This window comes from Notothenia rossii (assembly GCF_949606895.1).
Source record: "Notothenia rossii genome assembly, chromosome: 11".
NCBI lineage: Eukaryota > Metazoa > Chordata > Actinopteri > Perciformes > Nototheniidae > Notothenia > Notothenia rossii.
Window position 1 is genome coordinate 27,732,531 of NC_136910.1, and position 10,071 is coordinate 27,742,601.

The window sequence follows — 10,071 nt, forward strand, 5'->3', positions numbered from 1 at the left end:
TCATACATGTTGTACATATTAAAGAAAAACACTTCACCTTAGGTCTTTGTCTGGACAGTTACTGTCTGAAAGACAAAATCAAGCTTCTCTTCCATTTCCAGCAGGGATTTCACCAGCTCTTACTGAAGTCAAATATTTTCCAACCCAAAGCGCTCGGAGCGGCTGCAAAAAAAGGCTTAGCTCTCAGAAAAGTTGCCATGTGGACACAGGCCCTCACTCATTGTTTAATCTGACCTCAGTGCATCGACTGACTGTATTTGTTTTACTGGAATTTCATCTAAAAGGTTTCACTATGTAGTCTCAACTGTTGAGTGTATAAATAAAGACCGTTGCTGAATTTTAGAACAGAACATGCCTCTGCGTAATAAAGAGTGCTAAAGTTCTTTACTTTTACTATTAGTACTGGTTCTGGAGAGTCTGACATGGTGAGCGTTGCCAGAGTCAGATGTGAGCTGAATACTAATTCTGACTTAATTCTAAAGGTTTTATTTTCACAGACGTTGTAAAAGACCAATTGTTCAGTCCCTCCACTATCTTTATCCCAGTCACCTTTAAGCAGACATAACTGCTATATTATTTTCAGTTTATTTATATCAAAGATATATTTGAAAACATTTAACTAACTTATTGTAAATGATACAGTATTTATGCTGTTTTACGTGTGCTGTGATGCAGTTGATGTGGCCAAATAAACAATTCACCTGATGAATTGTTGTTTCTTGTCAGTACGATCCATCTTTTGTTTTCATTTTAAAAACATAATGAAACACAAGGAAAAAAAGTATACAAATGTGTTGGTATACCAGTAGATAAATATGAGTTGTAAGAATTGATTTAAAGGAACATAGTGATTATGTCGCCCCATTGGATTTTATTATCTGTTTGTGCTATTATATATATATTATAATTTAATTTAGATTAATCGCATGATGTCCATAGTTAATCGCGATTAATCGCAAATTAGCCACACATTTTGTATCTGTTCTAAATGTACCTTAGAGGAATATATTTTCCAAGTTTTGAATACTCTCATCAACATATGAGTGGACAAATATGCTTTATGCAAATGTTTGTTTATTATCATTGGAACAATGACAAATATTCTCCTGAATATTCTCAACACAACAACCTGGTACCTCTCTCTCTCTCTCTCTTACACTCTCTCCCAACCCTGTCTACTTCTTTGCACTGAACCAGTTGCTCAAACAGACAAGTCTGTTTACAGTTGTCGGCGAAATGCCGCTCCTCTGTCTTCATCTTCAGTCAAAGCATGAGACTGAAGTTCCCACTGTGTGTCAAAATAATGCGCTGTGATGTATGTCGACACGTTGGATGCGATCCGAATGTTCTAACGCGGTCCCTCGTCCTCCACAATGCCGCTACACACCAACCTGAGACCAAAGAACGCGTACTGCCGTCGTCCCAACTTTTACGTCCGCTACGTCGCCTACGCCGCCCGCTTACGCCGCCCGCCTACGAACACACCGCAAAGGGACACACCAACCTGTGTAGGGCGCCGCGAATGCCCGACTGCCTCTGACGGCCTCTGACTCCCAAAATCGGGTAGGTGTGTCAGGGCCTTTAAGCTGTAGCCACCCATTTAGCTATCGCTGTTGCAAGCGTGGTCTGCCGCAAGCGAGCGGCAGGAGCGGGGCTGTCAGCATCAGCTGTGTGCTTGGCTTGCTGTTTAAAACACCTTTTTTGTATCCATACCTCGCTGGAATCTCCCACCATCCAACAACAGCAACAACGTCAAGCCTTTGGGCTCTGAAACTACGAGGCGGGCCGAGGACAAATACACATGCATTAATCGCACGTTAAAATAATTAGTGGCGGGTAAAAAACCTGAAAAAGACTCTAGGTTGCTTTATATAAAGATGAAAATAAGCTCTGAGTCTTTGCAGCAGTAACTGAATGGATGCGCTGACGTTTATGTAAAAACACTGAGAACCCTGAATATCTTTAGTGTGCGATGTCCTGACATGTACGGCCACAGAACTATGATTTGCTCTTCATCTGGGAACAAACACACTATCTGCAGTTTTGCGTACACTTATGTACTAGTATGCTTATCTGACTGTACAACAAACTTGGAGCTGAGGAAACTGAGCCTGCAGTGTTAGAATGAAATTCACCTGCAATAGTTTTTTTTTAGAGGACGATATGTGGATGAATATTATTGAAAGCAGAACTTAAATCAATTTAAAAAGAAAAATAACTTTCTAAATGTTTCAAGGGCATTAATATGAGGATGGCATTATTTCAACGTATTACTTATGTTCTTTTTTGTCGCCCCCCTTAGTGACTTAGTGTCGAGCCAGTGCCCGGTCAGCACCGCCATCACTCCCTCCAGAAACTTCTTCTCGACATTCCTGCCGCAGGGCAGGCGCACCCCGGGAAAACTGCCTCAGACCAGCGGTTCCTCGCCCAGCCAGGCAGCAGTGGGAAGGAAGGACCCCTCCACCAACCCCCCTGTAAGAGAGACCTAGAGGTTTCATTGTTTAAACATTTATTTTCTTTCAGAGCAGGCGCTGCAGCTGAATTCCTGCTCACTGTAAAGCTGCGTTGTTGAAAATCTGTGTTTTCAGATATTGAGACCAAACAGTGAAGCCAATGCAGAAGAGGCAAAAACTGCAGTTGTACAGGGTTATTTCCCACCAATAGAGAAAATTGGCAAATGATCACTGACATGTGTTAGTGAATGAATACATTTCATACAATACAATTGCGTCAATCACAATATTCATTTGTGATTAATGACAATTAATCAGAAGTGTAAAATGCTGGTATTCACTTGTATTTGAATGATAAAACAAATTTGTATTGTTGTAATTAGGAAATGCACGACATACTGGCGAGAGACATCTGAGGTTCTTTTAATTTATTATAACATGATTTCTGAATTGTTGGCATATAGTAAGATACTTTTCCAGCAGTAAGCTAAAATATTGAAAAAGCCGCTGTCACAGAGAGCTGAACAGGGCATATACTTGTTTGGTAGTATTCATACTTCCAGCTCTATCTGTGTTTGTCAAGCGTTTCAGTCCATCACACTTTCCACAAGGCCACCCCCCTTCCTCGCCAGGCTTTAAATCAGGGGTGGGGAACATCCGGCCCCCGGGCCGTATACGGCCCGCGAGACCATTTGGTATGGCCCTCGAGGTAATTTATAAACACACGCAAAAAAGAAAAAAATTAAAGAAATCTGGACCGCAACAAAAATTAAACAAGCGAGTGAGGGTCCTTGAACACAACACGAGCCACGTGTCATCACGTGGTACATGTCTCGTCTGACAGGGGTGCAGTTCTGCCGGAGAGCACCAGAACGTCGCTCCGCCACTTCCAAAAACTGCAGTACCCAAAAAAAATCTTCCTGGGGGAGCATGCCCCCAGACCCCCCTAGAGGAGGTTAGGTCCCCCACCACTTAAGTCAAGTCCACATGGATAGAAAACGAAATACATTTGCACACATCTTGTGTTCATATCTTTCTGTTTTGGTGGTCATGCCACAACCGTGCACGCGAATGCATGCGCGAGTCATGGTAAGATATTCTGGAGTTAGAGGTTGCTTTTTCTTTGCACAGCATGAAAGAAAGGCGAAATGCTAGAGCTTTTCTGGTTCGGAATCGTTTTTTCTTTTGAGCCCCCGTTTTGTTCACACCGCCCAGAGCCCGACTGGTGCTGCCCATGGATGTATAATAAGAACTGGATACAGCGTGGGAGGCGGGGCCTCATTCATTCCTATGAGAGTTGCTCAATGGCGCATGATGAGAAAATGGCCCAACTTTTGAGAGAGCGAAGCGTCACAGATTACCCGGCATGCCTGAGAAGTACCCGTATGTGCACTCATAAAGCATGCACAACTTTAACCACGCCGCCCAAAAGGCTCGTTCACATCAAGCATAACAGCACCGCGCGTTCATGACAGCATGGTACTGGATTTATATTAACGAGGCGGCAGTTAGCAGCTAGCGGCTAGCTACTAAATTATGCTAAGTTACACATCAATCGTTATGTACTTTTATATTACGCCGACATCAGGATCTAGTGATATCCAAGCAACAGAGCTTCATTTAGCATGATACTTGTGTGGGTTGTACATGAAACCACTTGGTAATATATAAAAATGTATATGTTGAAGCCTGATGCTATGCTAAATGCTAATTTCTACCTGAAATGCTTATGTATTTTTAATTACATTTTCTTAAAGCTTTCACTTTTTGAGCGGAATAAATATTATAACTGGTTTTGTTCAGCATTGCCAGCTTCACTGTTGAGCGTGATGTTGTGCCCAGCATTATCCTGTCCTGTGTTCTGAAATCAAAATGTGGATAAGAATAAAACAACACTAAAATAAACACTACAATACAACATGTAAAACTTTTGAAAAACACAAGGTTGTTCATTTGTGTGTATACATATACAACACAGGCAATATACATATATATACAATTATAATTAATGCAACTGTTAATTTGATTAGAGCTTTGACACATATCTTTATTGATATATGTATAAATATGACGACTTAATATATAGTCGGCCTAATAGCAAACAGCTACGTTCAACTCTTTTAATGGTATATTGCAAGTGCAATAAGAAGCTACAGGAACGTTAATCTACGTTGGTAATATTAACTTTATTTAATACAACATTTACGGTACAAGTTTTACATCATACAGCCCATGTAGTATAATATTTTACAAATTATGAATTACAGCAAACATGTGCAATGTATCCATTATTACAGCTCCGTGGGATGGCAGTAAGGCGATATGGTCCGTTGTTATTGTGCATCCATGGTGTTAAATATGTTCGTTATTCTCGCGTCCAGGAGAGAAGCTTTAAAATGAGAGTAAATGGAGTCTCTGAGAAGATTCAAATGGGATACTTTAATAAAAAATGGCGCGGTAGTGTTACAGACAGAATATTGTTCAGGCAGAAAACAGCTGTGATCCGGCTCTCCTGAGCCAGAGAAGAGAGGGAATCCCTCGTCCGGTGCTGTTATATATATCCTCTGCTGGCTCCTCCCCGCCAGCCGGCTCGCCTCGTCTCTAATGTCCGTTGTTGCATTCAAACAGAGGATTGGTACTTTTCACATTCAATATATGCTTAACACGCCTTTTCTCCTCACATTCTCTTTCATCACTTTTCATGTAACACATTCTAAACGCTGTAATCAATACTCTAAAAAATACAGAAAATACTTCACGGCTGGTTTGGTTTCCGGTCATTCCGGATGTTGTCACATGCTACTCTCGTCTGTAAACAATAATGTATTCAAATAAACTGTACAACACCTCCGCTTCTCCGTCCCGCGGGCCCTCCACCTACGGGAAACAGCGATGGGGTCGGGTGCGCTGCCAGAAGGGTGGCAGTGAAGGCAGAGGGTCTCGACGGACCAGACCCGGGCGACAGAAGCTGGCTTTGGGGACGTGAAACGTCACCTCTCTGGGGGGAAAGGAGTCGGAGCTTGTGCGGGAGGTGGAGCGTTACCAGTTGGATCTGGTTGGGCTCACCTCTACGCACAGCGTCGGCTCTGGAACCTTACTTCTGGATAGGGGTTGGACTCTATTCTTCTCCGGAGTTGCTCAAGGTGTGAGGCGCCGGGCGGGTGTGGGGATACTCACAAGTCCCCGGTTGGGTGCTTCGTTGTTGGAGTCTACCCCAGTGGACAAGAGGGTCGACTCCCTACGCCTGCGGGTTATGGGGGGGAAAACTCTGACTGTTGTGTGTGCTTATGCACCCAACAGCAGTTCAGAGTATACGGCCTTCTTGGAGACCCTGGAAAGAGTCCTGTATGGGGCTCCTGAAGGGAACTCTTTAATCTTGCTGGGAGACTTCAACGCACATGTGGGCAATGATGGAGACACTTGGAGGGGAGTGATTGGGAGGAACGGCCCCCCTGATCTGAACCCGAGTGGTGGTTTGTTACTGGACTTCTGTGCTAGTCATGGATTGGCCATAACAAACACCATGTTCGAACATAAGGATGCTCATAAGTGTATGTGATACCAGAGCACCCTAGGCAGAAGGTCCATGATCGATTTCGTTATCGTATCATCGGACCTGAGGCCGTACGTTTTGGACACTCGGGTAAAGAGAGGGGCGGAGTTGTCAACTGATCACCATCTGATGGTGAGTTGGGTCGAGTGGGGGGGAAGCCTCTGGATAGACCTGGTAAGCCCTAATGTGTAGTTCGGGTGAACTGGGAACATCTGGAGGAGGCCCAAGTTCAGGAGGCCTTCAACTCACACCTCCGGCGGAGCTTTTCGGGCATTCCTGTGGAGGTTGGTGACATTGAACCAGAGTGGTCGGTGTTCAAAGCCTCTATTGCCGAAGCCGCGGCAGGGAGCTGTGGTCTCAAGGTCCTAGGTGCCTCAAGGGGCGGTAACCCTCGAACCTCCTAGTGGAAACCGGTGGTCAGGGAAGCCGTCCGACTGAAGGAGGCCTTCAGGGATTTGTTATCCCGGGGGACTCCCAAGGCAGTTGCAAGGTACCGACAGGCCCGAAGGGTAGCAGCCTCAGCCGTGGCCGAGGCAAAGCAGCGGGTGTGGGAGAAGTTCGGAGAAGACATGGAAAAGGACTTTCGGGCGGCACCAAAGTTGTTCTGGAAAACTGTCCGACACCTCAGGAGGGGGAAGCAGGGAACCATCCAAGCTGTGTACAGTAAGGATGGGACGTTGTTGACCTCAACTGATGGAGTGTTAGGGCGTTGGAAGGAGCACTTTGAGGAACTCCTGAACCCGACAACTCCGCCCTCTATGTTAGAGGCAGAGCTGGAGTATGACGGGGGATCGACACCAATCTCCCGGGGGGAGGTCACTGAGGTCGTCAAACAACTTCACAGTGGCAAAGCCCCGGGGGTGGATGAGATCCGGCCAGAAATGCTGAAGGCTCTGGGTGTTGAGGGACTGTCATGGTTGACACGCCTCATCAACGTTGCGTGGAACTCGGAAACAGTACCGAAGGAGAGGCAGACCGGGGTGGTGGTTCCCCTTTTTAAAAAGGAGGATCAGAGGGTGTGTGCCAATTACAGAGGCATCACACTACTCAGCCTCCCCGGGAAAGTTTACTCTAAGGTACTCGAAAGGAGGGTCAGGCCGATTGTCACAACAACAATGGAACAACAATGGAACAATGCGGATTCCGTCCTGGTCGTGGAACGACGGATCAGCTTTTTACTCTCGCAAGGATCCTGGAGGGGGCCTGGGAGTACGCTTATCCAGTCTACATGTGTTTTGTAGACTTGGAGAAGGCGTATGACCAAGTTCCCAGGGAGTCACTGTGGGAGGTGCTGCGGGAGTATGGGGTGAGGGGGTCTCTACTCAGGGCCATCCAATCTCTGTACTCCCAAAGCGAGAGCTGTGTCCGGGTCCTCGGCAGTAAGTCGGACCCATTTCAGGTGAGGGTTGGCCTCCGCCAGGGCTGCGCTTTGTCACCAATCCTGTTTGTAATATACATGGATCGGATTTCGAGGTGTAGTCGTGGGGGGGGGGTTTGCAGTTTGGTGGACTAAGGATTGCACCACTGCTTTTTGCAGATGATGTGGTTCTGATGGCTTCATCGGTCTGCGACCTTCAGCACTCACTGGATCGGTTCGCAACCGAGTGTGAAGCGGCTAGGATGAGGATCACCACCTCCAAATCTTGAGGCCATGGTTCTCAGCAGGAAACCGATGGACTGTCCACTCCAAGTAGGGAATGAGTCCTTACCCCAAGTGAAGGAGTTCAAGTATCTCTGGGTCTTGTTCTCCAGTGAGGGAACAATGGAGCGTGAGATGGGTCGGAGAATCGGAGCAGCGGGAGCGGTACTGCAGTCGCTTTACCGCACCGTTGTGACGAAAAGGGAGCTGAGCCAGAAGGCAAATCTCTCTGTCTACCGCGCCATTTTCGTTCCTACCCTCACCTATGGTCATGAAGGATGGGTCATGACCGAAAGAACGAGATCGCGGGTACAAGCGGCCGAGATGGGTTTTCTCCGCAGGGTGTCTGGTGTCTCCCTTAGGGATAAGGTGAGAAGTTCGGTCATCCGGGAGGGACTCGGAGTTGAACCGCTCCTCCTTTGCGTCGAAAGGAGCCAGTTGAGGTGGTTCGGGCACCTAGTTAGGATGCCACCTGGGCGCCTCCCTAGGGAGGTGTTCCAGGCACTTCCAGCTGGGAAGAGACCAAGGGGTAGACCTAGAACCAGATGGAGGGATTATATCTCTTCGCTGGCCTGGGAGCACCTTGGTATCCCCCAGTCAGCTGGTTGATGTGGCCAGGGAAAAGAAAGTTTGGGGCTCTCTGCTGGAACTGCTACCTCCGCGACCCGACCACGGATAAGCGGGAGAAGATGGATGGATGGATGGATGGCATGTTTAAACTAAATTATGCCATAAAACATTGATTTTAATTTCTAACAATGGGTAAAGACAAACTCATGTAGTACTGAACATGTCACATGAACGTGCCGGGGAGCGCGTTCCCGTGGGTTAGATGCGCGTTCATAATGCCGAGGGAAATAACTCTCAGAATAACGTTATTAGCACATTTTTACAACTTGAGGAACGAATGTTTTTAATAAGGGCAATACAAACGTTCATACTGGGTATTTTATTTAGTTTAAAAATAAATGAACTGTATTGAAAAGTTATTTGGCTGATTGTTTTATATTGGCTCAGCCAGGTTATATGTGATGCCCAGTCTACGTCAGAGTCCTGCACGGGTCTGATTTTCAAGACCCGCTCCCGCCCCGCACCCGTGACGTGCAGTACCGAACCCGCCCCGCTACCCGCACATATTGCCAATTAGTTCCGCAACCCGACCCGACCCGCCGGCACATGATCCGCAACCCGACCCGAACCCGCATATATATAAGCAGTGACAACGTGCAATTATTAACACACGCAGTTGCATATTTGGCTCAAAAAGCCTGGGATGTTGTTTATTTTCTGCATCTAGGATGACACCAAAAGCCTCCCAGACGTTGGATTTCGCTCTTGAGGAAGAGTTATTGAAAATGCTGTATTCTCCGCTATAGAGAGCTTCACCTCAGCCATTCAGAATGTGGTGCGCTCAGCAGCAGATAGATGCACTGCAGAGGTTATGATTATGCTCGGTACCGCGGAGGAGAGGTCTGAGGATTTAAACATTAAACTAAATTATTATTGTTTAAATATATTTATTATGCAACACCCGCAACCGGACCCGCATCATCTTTGTTTTACCCAGAAGTGAACCCGGAAAAAAGCGTTTGAAAAAATACCACCCGCAAATCACCTTTTTTGCGGGTCACCCGTCGGGTACCCGCGGATACCCGACCCGATGCAGGACTCTGGTCTACGTACAGATGGGTCACTCATTTTGAAATATTAAACTTAGTTTTCTTTTCTTTAATTTGTCATCCTCATGTAGAATGCTATTACGAAACACACATGTGGTTGTTTATAGCATAAAGAACATCTGATATAATGTGAGGTTGGGAAATAATCATTTGAGTATAAGTATGTGTATATAAATATGTAATTCACAACAGCTGTAATATGCTTGAAAAGCTTGAAAATGCACCTTGAAAATGCTTGACAAGTGCTTAAATTTGACTGAAAAAGGTATAAGAACCCTGTATGGGAATTGTCTATCGCAGGGCTTCTCAAACTCCGGACCAAGGTCCGGATCCGGACCGAACTGCAAATCAATCCGGACCGAACCCTGTGTTCCATTATTAAAAAAAAAAAAAAATCTGATTCTGATGTAAATTTAAATGGACCTATTATGCTATATTGGAAAAAATATATTGTAGGCCCATACCTATACAAAACATGTCTGTGAAGTTTTTTGCTTAAAAATACCAAACAGATCACCCATTGTAGCCATGCCTCATTCTGCTCATACCCCCCTCTTTTGCAGCCCTGTTAGGAGAAACACGGATTTTGGGTCCTTAGCTTTAAAAATAAAAAAAGGAGGCGGAGCTAATGCCTGATCAGAATTCTACCGGAGATAAAGTTAAATTCTGCTGTGATAAAATGCCATCCTATTCTAAACCACATCAAAGATTATTTCTGAAACAGTATGGAGCTCAAATGCTTTTTCT

At 45.6% G+C, this 10,071-nt stretch overlaps 1 protein-coding gene across 1 annotated transcript in view; it reads left to right on the forward strand.

Annotated features, from left to right (window-relative positions):
• LOC307023979 (WD repeat-containing protein 91-like) overlaps positions 1–2,525 on the forward strand; it is a 51,029-nt gene extending 48,504 nt beyond the window's left edge. The window contains exon 7 of the mRNA XM_079657717.1: positions 2,303–2,525. Coding sequence (XP_079513843.1) covers positions 2,303–2,489 — 187 coding nt within the window. The 3' untranslated portion in view covers positions 2,490–2,525. The remainder of the gene's footprint in view (positions 1–2,302) is intronic.
• Positions 2,526–10,071: the final 7,546 nt, after the last annotated feature.